At 40.2% G+C, this 22586-nt stretch overlaps 1 protein-coding gene across 2 annotated transcripts in view; it reads left to right on the top strand.

Moving 5' to 3' along the window:
- The first annotated feature begins 3726 nt into the window (after window positions 1-3726).
- Window positions 3727-22586, top strand: part of ELF1 (E74 like ETS transcription factor 1) — a 40911-nt gene continuing 22051 nt past the window's right edge. The window contains exons 1-4 of one of the 2 annotated variants that reach the window (XM_082481730.1): window positions 3727-3871; window positions 12012-12186; window positions 20016-20123; window positions 20744-20908. In XM_082481730.1, coding sequence (XP_082337856.1) covers window positions 3800-3871; window positions 12012-12186; window positions 20016-20123; window positions 20744-20908 — 520 coding nt within the window. In that variant the 5' untranslated portion in view covers window positions 3727-3799. Of the gene's footprint in view, window positions 3872-12011; window positions 12187-18402; window positions 18453-20015; window positions 20124-20743; window positions 20909-22586 lie in introns of those variants that run through there. The other variant, XM_082481731.1, reaches the window with a different exon arrangement.

Raw genomic sequence — 22586 nt, 5'->3', positions numbered from 1 at the left:
TAATAGGTTTGTACAAAAATTAGTAAAAATGAAAGCAAAACCGTACTTATTCTGTAGTTCTGAAAATCTGATGCAAATTTGATGGTAATGTATACTGGGTACCCTTTCTCCTGGGACTATTTGTATGTAATCAAGCTTATTGTGTGTGTGAATACAATTTACACATTTTGTGCTGTATGCAAATAATTAATTTGCTACTCACAGATGTACGTGAAACCAGGCAGAGAGATAAGTGGCATTATACATCAAAAACAATAGTCATGTTTGTGTTTGCCTATAGACAGCAGGATCCTGTGATACTTGGAATAATGAAAGCACAGTTTATAAAAATAGATGTGGAGGAAAATATAGCTGGTTTAGAATTGTGCTGGCTTCTGTGAAAAGCTGCATTTGTTTTCTATATGCCAGAGAAAGTGATATGGGTTAAAGGAAAGTACTTTTGCATTATTTTGCCATGCTGTTATTGCCCAATAGATCATTTGCTATTACTGTGTACCGCTAAAGAAGTAATGAAAAATTTCCTGTAAATTATAATAGTTTGAGTGCCTAACCTTTGTAAGGTTAAATACAAAAGCCCACTAAAGCCTGTTCGCTCGCTTGTCTTTGACTTTGGTCATAATGTTATTGTTAGATGGTTCTTTTCTTGTAAGAAGGTATCATTCTACTTTATTTAGATTCCTTGGTGGTTTTGGGGAGGGGGTGTAGGGGGAAGGAACAATCTGCAATATAGTCTTACATCACTGCATCACCATGTTGCAAAATTTGTAAAACAGCTTTTGAATATCTGTTCCTGCAACAGTATTGGATAATTAGGCGCTTCAAAAAGTAAAAAAAGTGTGACTATTCTTAGTAGTGTTTGTGTGGATCCCTTCAGGATCAAATTCATTACAGTGATGCAGTCTCTTGAATGATATTGAACCACGATGATTAGTTTTGCATTGAGGGGTTTGTTGTTTTTTTTAAAAAAATAAAAAGTGTAAAAAGATCTCTTTATGGCTTTTAGTAAGTTTGCTGATGCAGCGTTTGGATCTTACGCATTTAGTGTGCATCTCGGTATTGTAGTATGTACTGTAAATACTCATATTTTCAGAATAATGAGCTGGCGCTAGTGGAAGAATATGCCAGTTCCCATTGCATGCAGGGAGCTTTTAAAAAAATTTGTCTTACGGTGGCTATAACCCAGTTTTCCTTATACCTCAGGAGCTTACTAGGTAGCCTGTGTCTCTGACACTTCGTTTATCCTGATTTTATATTGTTAATTGTTACTGACCTTAGAAAGTTACTGGACCTTAAGAACTTGTTCTGTTTGTTCATACATGTGGCTTCAATTAGTGTAATGGAGATGGTTATAAGCCCTTGCTGTATTCTGGCCTCGTCCTCCCTGGACAATTAGCTTAACCCCTGTTTTAAAATAAGTCTCCATTGGGAAGCTGAGGAGATTCTCATATTTGCCCGGTGATCTTTTGGAGTTACTTTTCACTGATTAAAGGGAGTGACTTCAGATATTATTATTTCATTTTGTTGGAGAGCTATAATTTATTTCTAGGTAGTAACCAAAATAGAAGTTGTACTTAAGTAAATTTCCATGCGTGTCCTCTCTTCTGAAAGAGCTGGTATGTCCCTATTGACATATACTGACCCATTTCAATCCCTGTAGGATTAAGCTATGTATTATATGGCTATATACTTTATTTTGAGGCCGGCATACAAAGCTGGTAAGACTCTGGGGTGGGACAAGTTGGTGTTAGTCCCACTGTGCTGGCATGTAACTTTTTTGTATCATTCTTGTCTTCTCAAAGGTGAGGCCAACTAGTTAAATTTAGGGAAGTTACCCAGGTTTATATGGTTGCATGTAATGTTTTCACTGCCATAGCCTTGCTGAAGTACAGAGAAAGCCTTGTAACTATTCAAGGCGTCCTGCAAAATGGCACAGGGTGAGGTTGAACAGTCATGGTTCCCAAAGCACATCCTTTTCTGTTCATGTGTAGCTCTCATTAGTGCAAATACTCTCTAGTTAGGGTTGTGGCTACTGCTATGAACCCTTTAACAGCTAATTAAAGCATGCTTTGGACGTTGGGAAGGTTCTCCTGTTTGCATAATCTTGGGTTTCCTGATTTCTTAGAAGTCTAGGGTCTAGTGACTTAAATGCTTGAATGCTTTGCCATCACTACTTAGGAATTTGGGAATACCACAATCTATATGGGAAAAACAGCTGTTACATTTCCTAGAGTGAGGGAGTATGAGCCTGTGACATGATCCTCCCTAATTAAATTGCTTGGCATTGAGGAGAGGAAGATGCCCTTCATTTTTTTTTGAGTTTCAACTTACTGCAAAAACAAGGCAAAGTTAAACCTCCTGCACAAAGGCTGATGTTAATCCTCACCAATGGCACTGAAGTTGCCTAGGGGCTTTCCTGGGGGTCTCAGTCTGGATGGGTATGTGTTAGACCTCTGCCCCTTATTCTTGTGTCACAGCAGCTGTTAATCAAAAGCAGTTTAAATAATTTTGATCAAAACGCTAGGCACCACACGTTTTGCTTCCTTAAAAACACACGGATTTCACTCCTAGGCACCAGCATACTCCCTTAGGTTCCTAATTTTAGACACTTGTTTCTGGTATTCTTTTGAAATGGCAGATTTTTTTATTAATGTATAGGTCACCTTAGTTGTTTAAAAAGATTACGTTTTGTGCTCGCCTTTTTTCTCTGAAGTGATACGGCACATCTCTCCGTAACCTCATGTTAGCCATGTTTACCTTCCGTGCTGATGAGTAAATGAAAACGTGGGAGCTGTTAGGCACGCATCCCTCCAGTGAAGCTGTTTACATTCCGTAGTTCGGGATATTTTTTTTCTTTGCTATTGTACTGTGAAGTTTTTTTGCCTGTTCTAATTTGCCATGACGTGGTCAGTGCTGTTTCCTTCCGGCTGCTTGCGAGCCTGTGGTAGAGATAAGGATACGTTTACAGTGCATTTTTAACAAGAAGCTGAAGATCTGCTTCATGTAGGAACTCGGGGACTCTCTGGATTGTACAAAGAATGTATATACTGGTTTCATCTGTTTGACACTGTGGGAATCAAGACCTAGAGAATTTTACTTGCAAAATAACAACTTTGTTAAATTTGAACTGTGTGAAGAAGAAAGGTGATATACTTGAGATATCCTACAGCTGAGTAGGTCAGTCTCGGTTTTGTATTGTTAGTTTAAATATACCTTAAAGATGAGAGTTACTAATGAGTGTGAAAACTGTGTATATGAATCAAATTAAAAGATGGATTTTCTTTTTGTTAACTTTCATAACTTTTTCTTAGTTTCATACTTTTAATATTAAACATCTTGAAACTGACGTCTTACTTCCTGAAACAGTTTTATTTTTAAGGGAGTGAACATTTGCATGAATTAATCAGTAAAAGTAATACCTCTGAAGATACGAAGGTGTCTGACTTCCCTGTACTTCGACAGAACAGTTATAGTTCAGAGCAAGCTTTATTGTGACTGCTACTATTTCACATAGCTAAAGCAATCATTTCTTAATTATAACTTTTTTATTTTTTCCCTCCATAGTGGTAAAGGCTATCGAGGTGGGAAGAACGACTCAGGAAAGGATTTCCCTTGGTTTGTTTCCCTTCAAGAAGAGGAGAACCCAGGAACACCAATGATCTAAGAAATACGAACACTGATACTTGGTTCCTTTTGTGATCCTGCCTTTCTACCCAGCTGGACCTCAGTGCCTCTCTCCGTTCTTTCACGTTTAAGAACATCTTTCTTTGTATGTGGAGCTGAGACCTGGGAATGCGTTATTATGGCAGCAGTTGTACAGCAGAATGAGCTTGTGTTTGAATTTGCCAGCAACGTCATGGAGGATGAGCAGCAGGTATGGGAACGGTGTAAGAAACCATATTTGTACAAGTTGGTCCTAGGACTATTGTGAAAACAAGAGGAAAAAATGTGTAAAACACAAAAAACTGAACATTTAGGTAATTTTGTTGCAGCAGATCTTTGTGCTGTTTCAAAAGCTTCCTGTTGCTTCCTGTAACTTGCATGGGCCGAACAGAAATTGGTCGAAATGTTATAACTTCTGCAGTACTGCAGAGATCCTCCTCCGAAAATGTTTTTCCTGTGTCGCTGATTTGTGCCAGTAGAATCCTTCCATTTGTGATGCAGAATTCTCCAAATTCTGCTCTTTGACAGTAGTTTTAACTTTCCTAGTGTGCTAGGATAAAATTCTGAATAAAAGTAACAGTCACACTACAGGTGACTAGGAGCAGCAGGTACCTGCTCACTGCTTTTTACAGATTGGTTTCTAAATTGGGTTACTGTATGCTGGCTATTCAGAAATAAGCTTCAAAGTAATTTAAATTGGTTTCTTTCACACTGCAGGGAAAATATCTCTCTTTCTGTCTGAGGAGGCTCTCAGCTAGGTGTTGATTATCTAAACCACATCCTGTGAGTCCTGAGGCTTCAGTGAAGGATTCCTATTGTAAAAAACAGGCAGCTCCTCTGTAGGTGGTGGCGAATAGTAGGAGTTTGCATTTGTTAACAAGAAATGAGGTGTCTGGGTACTGTGGAGAGACAGTTCTTAAAAGGCTGAGAAGTACAACCCGACAAACTGTTCCTCTTTTTGTGAATGTGGGAAGCATTTATCCTCCTCTCTTTCAAAAATACTTTTGGCTTTATAATCTTGTCTCTGGGTTTTCTGTATGGCCTAATGTCTGGCTGGGTCAGTGACTGTTTTTGCTGTCAGAATCATGTAATCATTTCGATGAACTGAGTGTTGTCTGTCTAAAGTGCTAACTCAGTTTTGGGTGGAACTAGTAATGTAACTTCCTTCCCTGTATTTTTCCAGAGCTTGTGGTAGCCTGGGGATTTAGATATGGGAATTGCACAAACATAGTGGAAAACGAACCTTATTTATTACCTCTGTTTGTTGTTCGTTGCTGCGTTTACTTTACAAGGCAATGGGAGAGGGGAGAGTTGAGATGGGGAGGGCTACTTCAGTGTGGTTTCTGGAAAGGATAATGTAAGCAAATGTGGTTTTGTTCAGTTTAGTTGTGCGTTCTGCCTCTTGCAATTTCTTTAGATGCTCACCTGAAAAACTTTAAAAATATTCAGGAGCACTCAACAGGGCAGTAAAACTTCCCTAAACAGAGCTTTCACCAGCCCCAGAACAAAGTCAACCTTGGCGTTTATCTCATAACCCAAATAACTCCTGCTCCAGATGAAGCCTGAAGAAAGAAGGCGTCCTGTTGTATACCCTAACTAAAGGTGGTGAAATCAAAGATGCAAAAGGCCAAAGAGGCAGAGAGCATAGCAGAAGGTCTGCAAACAGTTGGATGCAAGCTCCTCTTAAATCATGGGTTATGTTAGTTCAGATAACAAAGATACAGGTAGCCAGCTAGATGGCTGCGTGAAGGTAGGTCTTAAATGCTCAGTGGTAGAAAAGGAATCCTGTGTAGGGAAAGATCTGGGAAGCTGGAGCAAGATTTAGCTCAGAGAAGAATTTATACTATAACATTAACCCAAAAAGACTGATTATGTTTATACCTGGTTGATCTGCTTCTTACAAAATAGGAGCTATTACAATTGCTACTGCTGAAATTTTTCAGTTCTGGACAGATAAATTGTATTTAGAGATAGATAACACGATTTGTGTACTTTGCAAAAATTTTAACTCTGCAACTACTCTGTGTTGGTCAAAAGCATTTTTTTGAGCTTCATCAGTATACAACAGGTGATATCTTTATACAGGGGTGTCAGTTAACTGGTCATTGGATAATTATTTTTGCGATGCCCCCAAAAGCTGGCATTGAAAGAACTTTGGTAATTTTCTTCTTGTCAAAGCTGGAGCCATGTTGTGCCCAGAGCTGTCAAAATGTGAAACAGCTGCAGGGAGAGGTTTGAGGTCTAGATGGCAGCTACGCTCAGTGTTTCAGGGAAGTCATAATTCATGGCTATTTTTTTAAATTTTTTTTTTTTTTTAAGTCTTGCTTAAACAACCATAAATTATGAAGAGTTTATTTGCAAATGTAAGCATTCAGCTAGTGGCAGATGCCAATGGGAGGGACTCAGGGACTCAATCACGTGGCCCCGTGTGAAAGGGAAAGGCTCTCTCATATCAGCTCTATCCTTTTCAGTTTAGAAAATAATGAAATTTTTTTTTGTTCTTTTTTTTTCTTGGGGGTTCATTTATCTCACTGTGCATATATGGTGAGGAAGAAATGGGATGAAAATATCCTCATAATTTTCAGAAGGGAACAAGTGGCTTGTACTAATGCTACTGATAACCTGACTGGCTGCTGCTGCTATGTGTCAGAGGTCCTGGTTAAATAGACCGTTTGTCTTTTTTTTTTTTTTTTTTTTAATTTCTTCTTTTCTTTTGTGAGAGACTGCACATGTAAAACTGGGCAGGAGCTACAGGCTTTGGCTGAGTCAGTCCTGCTGCCTAAAACTGCTTTCCTTCATGACCGCAGCTTCTCCTCTTGATGTCTTTTCATTTAGCCCTTTGTTAACTCACAGTTAACGTGATACTTATCAGGACATTCTTGATTTAAAAAGCTGAATAAAAGCAGCCACAGAGGCTGGATCCATACTAGGAAGTTTTAAATGGTGCCAGGGACATGCTGCATCATTGCAACCATTAAATTGCGAGCAGGGTCCCCAGCATGACTGCTCTGTGCCAGCAAGTGCTCTCTTAAGTGCCTGTGACCTGTGTCATAACCTGTGCCTGAAGACACCTTCTGTGTCTCTGAGGGATGTTACTCCCTTCTGAGGAAGAGAGGTCCAAACCCTTAGGTTGGGCTGTGAATTCTACACCATCTTCTCATGCCTTGGCTTGCTCTTCCACATTGCCATGGGAAACATTCTGAAACATCGAGTCACCTGGTCAAGGCCAAGGTCTATGTTTTTTGGCTATTTCCAGCTCCTGCAGAAAATCCCCCCCACCTTATCCACTTGCAGTTTTATGAAGACTTTCAGGAAATCATTGTGAGATCCATAATAAGGTTATCGCTCGAGGAAAGCAAGCGGCATTTATCTGCTTCCAGCATCCCTCTGTGAAACTTGGTAATTTCTCAGATGCTGGCTGTGCGAATGCCTTTAAAATCAAGAGGCTGCCTCTGCTGTTGGCACGGAAACTTCAGCAAGATAAAACTGAAGCCTATTTTCTAGTCACCAAGGTCACTTTGCCTAGTTTTGTTTATGTTTTTATAAAAAAATAAATGGTCAGCTGTATTGCAAGTCTGAATTCTGTTGCTCTGTTAAAAGGCCATTTTTTTTTCCACTGAGGTTTCTTTCTCCTTTTTTTAATGTGTGTAGCTTTTTACCTGATCCTGTCTATCGCATGCCTTTCTTCCCATCACTCACACAAAATTTATTCTGCACCAGTTAGAAGCTAATCACCTATTCCTGGGACAAGTTTTCTTCCTTTGAGGACTTGTAGTATGAGAATACAGTACCTCCAAAGCAGAAGAAACCCCCTTTCTTATTTTACGTTTCCACAGCCAGGGTGGTGGTTTGATCTTCTGTCAGTTGGTGACAGCTGATGAGAAAATTCTCAGAGGAAAAAAAGAAACACCTTGTCAGCATGTCAAACACCCAAGAAAAATTTGAGAGCAGGAAGGAAGATTGCTGCCTTTGGCCCTCAGAGGAGGGCAGGGTTCAGTTTTCAGGGGGATCATGGAGCATGACGGATGCTTTGAGGGACTTGCTTATGGGACCTTCCATGGACTTCAGCATCTGTCTGAAGCTTTGCACTCCAAATTGTTAAAGGTCAGTCTACAGGACTGGTTTGTAGATAAACTACAGTGAGGAATTTGGTGTCTAAGACTTGGGAAGATTTCAGGAGTAGCTCAATTCCTTTATGTGTCCAGCAGACCTGGGAGATGCACTGAAGTAAGCCAACGCTTTGGTTGAGCTAGCATGCCATTTATTTTAACTATATTTTGCATGAGAAAGGTGAAGCAACAGAAGGCAAAAGGAAAAAAAAGTATGGTAATTGTTTTTCTATGGATTTATGTCTTGATTTCTTGAAAATCATTGCTGACACTTTGATTTACGACTGTTTTTTATATTTTGGAATACTTAGCACTCTTGTTTTTTGTTAGTGCATGTAGAACAACCTTTGCATTAGAAATAAATTATTTCATGATCTTGCTATTAGAGAGGTAATTTAATTTGTCTTAATTGAATCACTACCTTCTACTCCTTAATTTAATGTTTTCCCTGTGTGTAATTCTCGTTACACACTAGCATCAAAGGGGGCTGTAGTAAACCTGGGCTCTTCGGCAGCCCTAAAAGTGTACAAAATTATTCCTGTGTCTCACAACAGCAGAGCTACGGGAAGTTTTAGCTTGGCTTTCGTCTGGGATCCAGGTGCTTTTGATGAAATCAAGAACATTATAGAAGCACCGAGGTGAGATTTTTACCTCTCAACAGTTATATAAACATCAGTGTACATTAGTGGTGGCTTTTAAAACTTAATAAAATGCTTGTTAATGAAATCATAACCAATTGCAAAGAAGTGGTGACGGTTTCTGCAAAAATGCATTTCAAATTAGATTTGTTTGCAGTTGTGTGAATGCTTTTGTCTCTGAAAGCATATTTTATATTTGTTCCAGCCTTTCCTTTTCACAACCATGGCAGGAAACAAAATCCATATTTTGTAGCTCCGTAAGGTATGAGTTGGAAGCAGGCGTTAACAATGGTTTTAAAATAAAAGGCCACAGGAAATGATATTTACTCTGAGTCTCCCAGCTCAAAACTGTTATTAATTTAAAGAAAACCACACTTAAAAGTTTCTTGCCATGAGTGAAGGCTTTTCTGTTCATCTCTTGTCTTTTGGAAGCGTAGTGTGTCAGCAAGCTTCTCGGGTGGTCTGGCGCCAAGTTCAAGCGACGGCGTACACCCCTGCCAGGGGGGTTTCTCTGCCTGTAGGCAGACACAGTGACTGTGTCGGAGTATGTGTATGATGGCCAAAATACAGTTTAACCTTGCAGAGCAGATCACATCTGGTCATACGGATCAAACCAACTGCTGCCGAAATGGGTGACAGCAGCACTATTCGGTACCGTGGGAAACATACCGGTCAGTGGTGATGGGTGTTTCAGTACTATATGGATGTCTGGGCTTTTGTAGTTAGGTTTCAGAGCAGAGTGACGAGCAGTGTGTAATTTAACTAGGGCTTTGAGAAACTGAGCTGAAAACGTGTGACAATCAGTTGGTTTTATCTGTGTTTCATGTATTATTCTGAAACAGTTTTTTATGACTTGCCCCCTCTAAAGAACAACAGCAGGTCTGGGGTTGGTTTTGCCTCTCAGAGGCCAAGTCAGTGACGTGAGCGTCAGTCGTTAGAGAAGGATGGTGCTGAGCCAGAGTAATTTTTTTATCCAGAAGGAGCTAACATGAGGCACAGGCAACTTGATACGTTGCTGTAGATGCTGCAGCTATCGAGCTGGTGCAACAGCAGAGGCAGGGAGGAAGGAGTGCCTCAGTTCAAAGACGTGGTGGTGGGGAGGCAGCTGGCCATTTGGTGATGAGCATGTAGGAGATGGATGCCCATCAGAAATAGACACCCCAACACCTCCACCCTTTTATAGTCAACGGAGAGGAATAGGCGTTTTTAGGGCATGGTTCATCCTGTCGTAGCACAGGAGCCTAAAACTGGGCAGGGAAACTGTGCCCTGGAAATACCTATTTCTCTCTGTTGGTGCTAAAGGAAACCTGGGGTTCTTAGCTCAAGTCCAAGAGCCTGCACCACAGCTGTCTGAAGTTAGGTGAGATGAACTTCATCCTTAGTGTCTATGAACTAAAGCAGGATGAGAGGATTGAGGTCTTCTTACTTGCATCTTCCCTACCTAAAATCCATAGTTTTTACCTGCTTAGAATACTGAACAGTTACTTGCAAAGCACGTACTTTTCTTGCTTGCAGGTGACGGGAGCCTGAGTGTTGTATGTAATCCTTTTTAATTTTTTTTTTAAAAGGTTGTTACATATATGGGTGCACAATATATGTAACTTATATCCCAAAAGTTATATACTGTGGCATATTACTGAAATTGAGGTATGTAAACCATTTTTAGAGCATGAATTGTATCTCAGTAATGAGGCTGTAATGGGCCATCTTCCTTCTAGTTTATGGAGCATATTGTTGAAAACAAAACCTTTTTTTAATGCATACAGTATTTTATTTTTCTTCTCTCTTTACAGTCCTTATATTTTTGTATTGATGTGGCTTTTATTTAATCAAATCTATTTATTCTTGCCTGGAAGCAAATACGATCAGGGATGTTGGGGTCAGTAAATAAACAGGATGCACAATGTGAACACAGTTCTTTCTGAGAAACAGCAGGGACTTCTTGGCCACCAATGATTCCTGGTTTCTCAGCTCTGGGAAGATGCGACCTTGGGTAGAGGTGGCCACAAAGGCGTGGGGTAGGAGCTGTCCCATTGCTTGACTGGTTATATATGCCCATTATCTGGCAACGTAGTTGCACAAGGGGGCTTTAACTGGTCTGCCCTTTGTTAATTTTTATTGATCTCCTAAGATGTTATTCTATTTTTAAGCTTGTTTGGTAGAGCAGGTAAGTTGTTATATTTGTCTTTGAGTTTTATTGAGGCTTTTTGTTTATCAGACTGTCCGTGATAGAAGCTCATTGAAATACTAGTTTTGTTTCTTAATTCTCCCTTTTTTCCTGATTGCCCTTTACCACGGTTGCTGCCGAGACATGTTTTACAAAACACAGAGCAATTTAAAGTGGTAATTACTGCCTTTTAAAACTTCCAATTGCACTTTCTACTTTCAGTATTGAAGTTGCAACTCTTCCCTAGGAGAGGCTTACTTGCATAGCCATTGTCTGTGTTGAGCCAATAGCTCTGATACCATTTTCCATTGGTGGTGGTCTGTTTAGTGGCAAGATTGTGAGACATAAGCAATCCCTAAGCATGTTCGTAATCATATGGTTGGGGTTTGTTTTTTTTTCTTGTGTGGTTAAATAAAAAAACAGCTTGATCCGTGCATATTTGCACTCTTCTCTGGAGGGTGAGACCAAATGTACATAAACTGGTTTTCTCAGAAACATGTTTGAGCAGCTTTTTGGTTTGTTTTCTTGTTTTTAAGCTTGCCATGTTCATAGTGTGATTTATTTTTACATTGAGAGAGCCTTAGAGTAGATTTTCTTTTAGCCTGCTCTGCTAATCATCAGCTATGACTTTCTTCCTGCAAATGACATTTTTAAAGACTCACTTTGGAAAATACTGTGTCTGTAGTAAATGGTATTTTCTGAAAACCTCTTCCTGTTGGTTGGTTACTTTTTCAGAGCGTGTGTGTATTATTATTACCGGTCAGCTTGATTTCTGTTTTCCCAGCTGCCTCTTTTCTTCTGGGTCTGATGCAAAATAACTGTCAAGACAGAAAGATGATGTCTGAAAGCAGACTTAGGAAGAAACCAGGGGGGAAGTAATGTCAAGTGACTAAAGCCATAAGAATTAGAGAGGGAAAGTATTACAGCACATGTATCAAGCCCTCCCTCTTACACCCCTTGCTCTTGTAGCAAGTGTCCCCTAAAACAGTGATCTTCAACTAGTGTCTTGTGGGAAATGTAGTGCTTATGAGAGCTTTGTCCAGTCCTGACAGCCGCAGGACTCTTCCACCCCCAGGTTGATGGGAAGAGGAAAGGATTAAGGTGCTTGCAGACAGTTGCTTCCCTAGTATTATTGCCGGCAAAGTCTGTATTGTCAGCTTTTATGCTGCAAAGTAGTGTCGTGGGAGTTTGGTATTACCAACTAGAGTAAAGTCAACATATTACATACTACTGTGATTCTCAGCCTGTGGCCCATAGTGGGACACTGCTGCTATTTGGGTTTATGTGCTAAAAATCATCCCATTCTTTGGTACTCCCTCCTGATGGTCTCATATTCAAGTGATGTAATATAGGCCTCTTGAAGTATGAATCAGTAAGTGTTAGATTGGATGTAGATGAACTACTATTACTTTAATTTTCTTTTTTCCACCCCCCCAGCTTGGTGATCCATCTATTTTCCCTGCTGTCATCGTGGAGCATGTTCCTAGTGCAGACCTCCTACATAACTACTCTGGCTTAACCTGCGTGGATGAACCCAGTGACATGATCACGGAGAGCTCTCTGGATGTTGCAGAAGAGCAAATCATAGAAGATGATGATATCACCCTCACAGGTTGGCAATAAAAACATTTCTGTGACATGTTTTTGCACGAAGGTGTCTGTGGCTAATGGTGGGAAAAAAATCGTAATGACAAAAAAGCAATAGGAAACAAAATTATAGTAGTATTGAATACTGTTAATTCTGTACAAGATGGAGAAAGTGGCATTAATACTGTTAGTTGGTGGCTTGCAATCCCAGCTGCACAGCTGATAACAGTGAAGAATTTCATCCATCAACAGAGATTTAGACAGAGTGCTGCTCAGAGTACCAACAAGATTTTTCTTTGCTCTTTGTAAGATTTGTTTGGTCTTTTTTAATGGTTGGTACATACCTAAGTAAACGTACATACCAAAAAGCACGGATATGCAGCTTGTGTAGATGTACTGCTTTTAGCTTCTCAAGGGTATACAATTAGCCATAAAATGTGCGCATTAGTGTGATTTACTGGTGTAAGTGTGTGCTCAGCATAGTATTAATTTTGGATCGCCAATAACGATTAACACCTAAAATACAGACGTTCTGTGTAAAAACTATTAGAAAAGGTATCCCCAAAGAGAAAACAATTCTCAAGAGGAAAGCTTAAAGATGTGTCACATTTTTTGAAAAACAACCCCTCACTGAATGCATGCAAATGAAGCATTTTTTGCAGAACAAGTCTGAAAGGTGGAGTAGATACTTCACAGAGAGAGGATCTGTTTCTGCATCTTCTTTCAGCCATTAGGCTCCACACCTGGACTGTCTCCAGGACTGGAGACAGCTTGCTGGTTTCAGTCATGCTTTTGACATTGTATCAGTGTATGCCTTTGGAAATAATCTTTTACCACCAAGAGCAAAACAAAAACTCAAATAAACTTGACATGAGGAACAGTTCACAAAGTAAATTGACAGGAGCTGTTCTCAGTAAATGGTTTTATCTGATAAAAATGGCTCCTTTTTTTTTTTCAGTAGTGAATTATCTGTGAACAGACTGTGACCGTACAAATAAGTTAGCTGATTATTCAAAAAGGTTTTACATACTTAAACGTTATTTCAAGTTGAGACCTCTTGCCAACTATTCACTTGCTATTCGTATTAATTATTCACACTGCAACTGGCATTTCCTCAGTGTGTTACTTAAGCACCACTTAATGCGGCTGTGCAATTTTTTCATAGCAGATCATTTTTATGAATCCATAGTCACTGTAATATATTGTGTGTGAATTTTTACTTGCGTATGAGTAATTGTGAAACTCCACTTTTGTGAATGCTCTTGTTAACATTTTTTTTATTGCTGGTCACATGAGAAGGGTTTGCAAATTGCTGCCAGAGACTGAAAATATGTAATCCTTGTAACTGATGGTGTCCAAGGGTTTCTGGGATATTTTGGAGGCAGACAAGTACGGTATTGTTCCCATCATCCATTGTAGTTCAAGCAATCTGGTTTTCTTTAAAGGCAAAGTCCTCAGAAAACCAGAGCTGCCACTTTGCAGAGATTATTGTTGTGAAGGAGATGTTCACTAATTATCTGTTTCACACTCTCCATCCCACTAGCTACTGTGCATGCTGTGGGTTTCCTTGGAAGGGAAAGTGGATGAGCGCACACCAGGCAGGGACCAGCACTGCTGCTGAAAGCAGGATGCAAGGCGGGCAGCACTGGCAGCTCAGCCCCCCGGTTTCTGGCAGGGAGCTATCTAGCCTGATTCAGGTGGGGAAGAATTCGGGGGCCCAGAGGTTGCAAGGGCACCCTGCAGGAGGTGAAGAGAGGAAGGACGTCGGGGAAGGAGCACCCCCCATCACCTCCCTGCCCGCTGCAGGCAGGCATCGGCTGTGGCCACGGCTGCCCGCTTGAACTGCCAGGCTGCCGAGGAGGAGACGCAGTTCAAGCATGGCTTGCCGTAGGCTGCCTCTGAAATGGGCCTAATCGTAGCTGAAATTTCCCACCTACTCTATTTTTCAGCTGCTCTTTTTTTTTGTTCCCCTCCCTTCCTTGAAGTTCCCTTCTTTTTTTTTTTTTTTTTTTTTTTTTTTTTTCATGGAACGCATTTGGTCTTAACAGTGAAATGGGTTGTTTTCCTCTTTGAAGTTTGTACCAGTCTTTTCAGTCATTTCCATGTTATGCCTTTGAGAGAGGATTGGGCATTATAAAGGCTGTACTAATTCCACATTAAAATATTCATAAAACTGAAGTTCACAGCAAAATGAAACTGAAACCGCCATCATTTCTGACTAAACATTACTGAGAAATGGCTGCCTAATTTGCCGGATTTGTTTTTTTTTTTCAAGTTAGTCGTTTTTCAGTACTGTTTTATGGCTCCATCATACATTAAGCTTGTCTTTTCTCCTAAACTAACAGAAATTAGCAGTAGGTCTCCTGAAACTGAAGCAATTAGTTTTTAGGGATTTATCTGCAGAATGATGGATGCTGGTAGGTTTTTCCATCTATAGGATGTAGCTTCAGCCCTTCAAAACCACAGCTATTGTTCACTGGTGCTTACTTACCTGAAGTATAAATTATACCCTGCAGAAAACTATAAGAACAGCATCTGTTTCACATGAAACCCTGCTGAAAGATGGGTAACAACCAGCTTTTTAGTTACATTAACACTCATGCTGTAGATTTTTTTATAATGAATAGGCAGACCTGCCTTATCACCCTCCTCTTCAAAAGCACTTTTCCCTAGAAAAACTGCAGTGGAAATTTACATGGTCAGTTTGTTGCCAATATTATGGGATTTTAAATTATTAACCATCATGTAGTAAAGGGTGATTAACAAAATGAATTGGAGCATTTGGCTTTCAATTAAGTTTTATCTCTAAAGGGAATACTGAATTGGGGGAGGGGGTTCTCTGAAAAGTACAGGGCATGATGTTTTGTGCAGAATAAATTCTAGGCTGACTTGTCAGGTGGTACAATTTGCTACGCTTTATGTGCCGTAGTAATGTGACTAATTATGGTTATAAGGTTCATAGGAAGGAGGAACTAATTATGTAACTTCTTGAAAACATTTATTTTATTTTATAATTTTTTTTTTAACTTTGCCGTGTCTGGCCAATTTAATTTAGAAAAACTACAGTTAATCAAACTGCTATTTTGTGGTTCACCTGTTCTGGTGTTTTCATGGGGTCAGGGAAGTGGCTGCACTGAGACAGTTTGGGGGGATGTGAAAGGAGGGACAGAAAACTTGGCGCTTAGATGCCCTGTGCCCTAGTCTGAATAGGGAGCATGGAAGTGTGCGTTTTCATAGATCAATAATGGTGCTTAATGACCAGTTCAGAAGTTATATTACAGCATTTTGAAGTTTGGTAGCACTCGGCTTGTACATTTGGTGAGGCTCTAGCTTTCGTGGCGCAAGCCAAGCTGGTCAGGTAGGAGAAGAGGGTAGACAGTTCTTAGGTACTGCAGTCCTGGACAAAGCCAGCATCTTCATTGATCATTTATGATGTTTCAGAGAGATCCAAAGGAACAGTTAGGTGGAAAATGAACTTCATAGTGCTAATTCACGAGCATTTTGAGTTGACGAGATGCCAGTTGTAAAAAAAATGGGTATGGTTTCAGTTACTTTGTAAAGAAATTATTCACTGCTGCACATAGCATCTGGTTAAAAATAGTGAGGGTTTTTTTGTATAGCTCCCCAATAAGGTAATTTGTAAAGCCTTCTTTAAAAAAGAAAATGAAGAGTGATGTGTAGGTCTCCTGAAATACCTGTGTTACTAAACTCAATTTTACAGTGTCAGTTAAGAATCAGCTCAGAGTTGATACTAAAAAGCAATCACTTAAATTTAAGAGCCAGCTATTCTGCAAAAGGCAGCTTTGTCCACTTTTAATGGATCTCTTTCTACTTCTAGCAACTTCAGATTTCTTATGATGTTATTTTGAGGCTCTGTGGTGCCTGTTTTTGTCTGTAGTAAAAGCAGCAGTGAATTTAAACACAGCTGTGACTAGCACAGCCCTTATCTTGGCCTGGACAAGAACTTGCCACTCCACTCTCAGGAGCTGCTGGCCACCGGGCAAGCAATAGGAGCTGGAGGGGACTTCTGAAAGCAGTGTAAAGCTTTCAAAAAAGACACTAGGCAGGAGCAGGGAAAGCAGGACTTTGGATTTGGGTGGGAAGCTTCCAGCATGAGGCATAGTTTCTTTCTCCACCAGGTGAGAAGAGCAGAAAGCTGTGTTTGGGCAAGCCCCGCACTGAAGGGGAGTGCTGATTCATAGCAAACCTGGATTTGCAGTAACAGGGCTGTAATTGGCGTGCAGATACAGAGGCTTATATTTGTGCCTTGCTTGGATAAACAAGAACTTGTAGAGTACCCTGGGAAAAAATGAAGTTACTTCAGGGTGTGGTTTTCCCTCCTGTCCCCTTCTTTTTCTCCCCTCCCCTCCTTTTTCCTTTTTTCTCTCCACCCTTTTTTCCTTTTTTCTCTCCTTTTTTCTTCCCCCTTTTTTTTTCCTTTTTTCCTTCCCTCTTTTTTCCTTTTTCTTTCTTTTTTCTCTTTCCTTCCCTCGTTTTTCCTTTTTTCCTTCCCTCGTTTTTCCTTTTTTCCTTCCCTCGTTTTTCCTTTTTTCCTTCCCTCGTTTTTCTTTCTTTTCCCTCTGTTTTTTAAAGTCTCTTAACTATTTAGGATAACATTTGAAATCTGATGCTTCTTAGAAATGACCTCTCCCACCACTATTCTTTCGTGTCTGACTTTGCCAAAGTGTAACAAATAAGGCATTTCATCCCAATTCTTCTTCAATTTGTGAATGTATCATAAGTGCCAGTGACTGGAATACCTTTCAGCAACATTAAAATTAAAATAAGAGACACCAACTTTCCTTTGGTAGTTGAGGTGGTTATCTCTGAGCACTGTCTCAAATTGAGTGATGCAAATTAGCATCTTGCTGCTAGTAGGACGGAGGGGTGGTGCTCCATCTCCTCTGTGCTGTACCCCACACCTTGTGTTAGCTCTTGAGTTCTTGTAATTCAACTTGCTGACCCAGCAAAACCCCAAAAACTTCGTTAGAGCCATTTTATAAAACTAAATTATCTCGCTGCATGATCAAAGAAGTGTGAAGCCTGGCTTGTGTTAAGTGACAGGAGTTTGGATCATGAACCAGGGGCAGACACAGGAGGAAGAACCACAGCCCTTGTTTCTTCAGCAACAGGGAAATATTAATTTGGCTCAAACCACCTTGTGAAGTCATCATCTAAGAAGAGGCTTGAAGGGTGTTAGCAAGGGCATTAATGTGGTTAAAAACTTATTTTTGCCGCTCAGTGTCTGTGGATAGGCAGATAGCTGGCACTCTTTGTTTTTTGTGAGCATGAAATTATATTAATTTCTATGTTTACATTATTTCTATTACTATTATAATTTCCTTTTATTAGTCTTGGATATGGAAGGTTGATTTTTAGCCACACGGTGTAATAGCAATGTAAAGCTGGCAACCTCTGCCTCACCTGCCATTATTCAGAGTGAAGAATTCACAGGCTCTGCTCTGTCACCTCAGCTCCTGAAAGCGAATGTGTTTGCTCTTTGTACAGCTCTTGCCGAGGAAAGAGCAAACTCCTCCCCGCCTGCAGCATTATGAAGCAGGGGGTACCACTGCTGGCTTCTAAATCATACGTGGCAGCGTAAACCAGCCCTGCTCAATGGCTCTGGCTGAGCTGGACCGTGGCAGGGTACCTAACCATCCATTCAGACGCCATCAGAACTGATGACAGCTGCTTTGGCAGTGCTGTGTGCCTGTATTTAGTGTGACATCCCTACTGTGGTCTTCGTTATGCTGGTAGATGGTATGGAAAGTTCCCATCCAGTTAGAACCAGAAGCGATCAAGTCGGTGCTGCCAGGCCGAGCGCGAGCGTGCCTGCAAACTGCGTGGGCTACGCTTGGTTCAGTCTCCTACTCAGCTGGCCAGGGGTCCTCTTCGGCTCTTGGGGCTGAGATGCTCTGCGGCTGAGCTCCTGAGCCTGCAAGCTGCATTACAAAGGTGCCAGCAGTTTGCTGCCCCATCTCACTCTATGGCTTCCCAAGCCAGGACCTTAGTCCATACTCACTACCTAGCCTTTTCTCTTCACGCTGTCCTCCTCCCCAGCTGTGTTTCTCATTTCTTCATCCTGTTTGGAGATTAAGTCCTCCAGAAGGTGCAGATTCTTAACTGTTTGAATGTCTGTGCAAGATGAGGGGCGAAGGGGGTCCTGTAGACAACAGGGTGAGTTGCTGTGTGGGCAAGGGGTTCCCAACGCCTGTCTACTTTATTCTGTTTTAGCCTGAGCCTCTGACGCTTGGGCCATGGTAGGACTAAGGTCAAGAAAAAATCCAGAAGGTAATGAGGCTTCTCCTGAGCTCCCTGTGCTGCCTGTAAATCACAGCAGGGTGGAGGAGGTGGGGCTGATGTGTGAATGTGTGCATTCATCTTGCCCTCTCCTAATGATAGGGATTGCTGAAGTTGTAAATATTTAGGGTGAAACTGGGAGTTTTTTGTTTGGTTGCTTTTTTTGAATTGTGCGATTGTTTATGCTAGTGAGCTAGCTGCTTTGTTGTTACTGTGATTTTTTTTTTTTTAATTTTTTTTAAAGTATAGAAATTCTGGCATAAACCTCTTGCTTTTATGTGAAGAAGAAATGTTCCAAGGTCATTGCATTGTGTTTTATAGTGTGTTTTTGCTTGCTCTGTCAGCCAGTCTGTCTCCTTTCTTTTTTTTTTTTTTTTCTTTTTTGTGACTGCCCCACCCAAAATTCCTCAAAGCTAAACAAGGAGAGAGGGCGAGAAGCTGACTCATTACCGGACTGAGAAAGTAACTGAGGTTCAGTGGTGTCCTAGGGAGGGGAATACTAATGCAACCCTTCATACCACTTTGATAGATGCAAGTGAATCTCCCAATGTAGCTTCAAATTTGTGTCAAAGGATAAGGAAGCCTGGCCCATGCACTTCCATCCACCAAAGAGTAATTTCTAAAAGAATGTGTTAAACAGTTCTAAAGGTTACGGTACCAGGTACTGAAATTAACATCTAACTTATTTATCATGCTACATTTAATTTGAAAAAAAATCCTCTGGTAATGTACTCCTCCAGTCAAACCAATATTATCTTTTTGGACTTTGACAGCTGTTATTTTGCAAAATGATATTTTACTGGATTTTTTTGGTGTGCAGCTTCAGATGACGTTAATTATAAATTAATGTTCAAGAACTTTGGACTTGTCTAATGACTATCCTCCCGAGATTGATGAGGGATTGTCCTTTTTTTTTTTTTTTTTTTTTCTCCAAGAAAAGCTTTTTGTGTTTTGTGTTTGCTTTCCCGTGTGTTCCTGGAGCCTGCACTGTAAACCCTACCTGTAATCCCCGTGAATTTGAATGGTTTAGTATCCAGTTTCACCTTTAGATCACACGCTGCCTAATAGTTGTGGAATATTTTCTTGTCTGTCCTCCAGGCTAAATGACAAAACATTTTTGGTGAGCGTTTCTTAATTATGGAATTCACTTCCTTTGGACCACCATAAGAAGAAATTAGCAGTATTGTTTTTTTTAAAGGATACTGTCTGGAATATTTTTTGTGGTAGTGATATTTCTTAAGGTTCATGGGTGTTGTGTTTTATTGCATGTGCTTGATCAGCAAATAGAGGAGTTAGAAAGAGGCAGAAACAAAGGGTTTGTGTTGTTTGTGGCTTTTTTTTAATACATACAATCTGAAAAATGTAGTGTATTAAATAAATGAAATGATTGCAGTGTGCATTTTCTCCCCAGCTAATGTGTTATTAATCATCTAGTAGAAGACAGTGTTCACCACTTCTTTTTTTTTCTAGAAGTGAAACAGGAATAAATACCATGTTAAGCTTTAAGTCCAGTTTGTAGCTTGTTAAGAATTAATTTTACTCTTTTGCTTTTAGTTGAAGCATCTTGTCATAATGGAGATGAAACAATAGAAACAATCGAGGCTGCTGAAGCACTTCTCAATATGGACTCCCCTGGTCCTATGTTGGATGAAAAAAGAATAAGTAAGTTTTTTATGAAAGTGAATCCAGTCTGTATTTGCCTTGTCTTGTTTATTTGTGAAAGAAGGAGGGATTCAGTGCAGCGTGGTTGCATTGAATTGGTAAGATTATTTTGCTTCCAGGTAACTTTTATGTACATAGTTTGGATATCAGAAATCCAGTGTTGTATGCAATAAAGGATTTCATTGCTATGCCAGAATTGAACAGATAAGGAAAGAATCAAAAATTACAGAGGGAAGGTGTGAATGAAGTTGAGTGGTTTAGATTGCAGTGTTTTGTTTGCCTGATAGAGGATTAGTCTGTTTATGTTACCAAGATAAGACAATATGCACTTACATCTGCAGATTGCCATAAATATGAATAAAAATGTGCAATCACAAAATAATTTTGCTTTTTGGGGGTGTAGGTTATATCATTAAATTGTTCTATTTTAATAGTGCTTCTGCTTGTGCAAAATGTTATTAGTGCATGTATCGCGTTATGAACTAGCTTTCTCTCCCATGAAGGCCTTAAGTGTCATAGTTTTATTTTATTCTGTGTTTAAATTTTTGATGTAAAAAAAAGTAGCTTTTAGAAGTCCTTGTGGCTGTGTGAAAATATTCCTATTGTTCCTTTCCCTTAAGCAACTATGTTTGGCGCAACTGAAGATGATGATATGGTGGCTCCTATTACACATGTATCAGTCACACTTGATGGGATCCCTGAGGTGGTGGAAGTTCATCAGGCCCCAGACCCTTACGCTGAATCACCAGAAACTCCAGAATTTGAACAACCAAAGAAGAAAAAAGGTAAGATGCTACTGGAGAACAGCGGCATGGAGTAGGAGAACAGTGGGTGGCATGCTCACCTCCCCTGTGGGGGTCTGGAACCATTCTGGGTATCAGGTCAAAATAAGTGAGTGGGCTCAGCTAGAAATACAGAGAAAGCCTTTTCTTACTGGGTAGTGTGAGCACAGATTCTGGTGCTTAGATACTAATGATGTTGAACAGGTAACAGCAATGGGTTATCCCACTGGAAACACGAATCTCTGCTTGTTCCTACATATAGTTTCTTCTTCAGAGCAGAATTGCTATACAAGTTATAGAACTTTTGTTACTGTGATTCCTGAAGCACTTTAATTAGCTCTTACTTAGCTTCAACTAAAGGTACTTGATCTGTTCAGAGTATGGGATGAGAATGAGGAGGGTTTTTTAGCTTTTCTTAAATAAAAATGGTTTTGGTTTTTTTTTTTTTTTTTTTAAATAGCTGCATGCTATAGTTAGCGTAAGTCCCATTTGTGGTACATAACACTTACACAGTGTCCACTGAGTGATGTTCCATTGGAGTCGGTGCTGTGCCAAAGAGTAATGAAGTGGTGTTAGCCAGACCTTCTGCTCCTGTTTTCCCACCCTTCTTGCGTGTGGACCCCGTCAGAGGTCTTGAAGCTGATGTCTGCAGTGGAAAAAAGTCATGCAGTGCAGGCAGATGTAAGGTGCTGTTGCAACAAATTAAAAAAAAAAAAAAAAAAAAAAAAGGAAAAGAAAAATAAACTAAGAGAGTTATGTTTCTGGAACTAATTGTAGGGCTGAATCATAGCATTAGGACTTTGACAGGTTCCCCTGTGAAATAAAAGCCTTCCAGAACTGGGCTCCTGCTAGCCAGCCATACTCCTGCTGAATGAGGGAGTGCATTTTTGCTGCTACTTTTGCTGCTGCTTCTGAAAGTTGAGAATTGTTATCTGTCAGAGAGTGTATATCAGCCTGTGGAGATCTTGGGGAAGCCTCCTGAGCCCCGTGTGTGTCACAAGGTCTGGTAGGGCTGGGTGTGGGTCGGGAAGTCTCCGATTCCCGTCAGAAAGCTGAACCGAAACCGCTTTACCACCAGCTGCCCTGAGAGTGCTGCTGGGGAAACTACCGTGCTATGTGCACTACTGTCAGATAACAAACCATAAGAGGATTTTAAACTGTTTTTTTTTGGTTTTTTGTTCTTTTCTTTTCTTCTCCTTTTTAATGTTGGCTGCTATGTGGGTCAAAACAAGGAGCCACTGTCTGGCAGATATTTAACCCCTTTGGCTTGATGCTTTCATACCCTCTTTTGTGTTGTGCTTCTGCTTACTCCCACACCTTCCTCCTCCCTAGCTGTAGGTTAGAAAACCAGTTGCTTCACAGCAAATGTGTGTGTTTGTTTTTGACAATTAGATCAGACAGAAAAAATACTAGAAAAGGCGCATCAGCTTAATGTTTCATTAACTACTTGTTTTCAATGAAGTTGAAACTTAATGAGGTAGATGGTATGGTCTCAGTGATATTGAAGTGTTACTTCAGAATGTCCAGGGATTTGTAAGGCAATGGTGTACAACAATTGCTGCAAAATGTTATTAATTTTGTAATGCACTTTAGGATGGTATGCAGCATGTGGGTGGGGTTCTTTTGTTGTTTTACTTTTTAAATTTTTTTTTAAGTGCAATCTGTTTCCCTTTGATCAGTT

Source organism: Vanellus vanellus (genome assembly GCF_965231255.1).
Source record: "Vanellus vanellus genome assembly, chromosome: 1".
Taxonomy (NCBI): Eukaryota; Metazoa; Chordata; class Aves; order Charadriiformes; family Charadriidae; genus Vanellus; species Vanellus vanellus.
The sequence above is the reverse complement of the archived record's forward strand: the minus strand, read 5'-3'. Positions and strand labels throughout refer to the sequence as shown.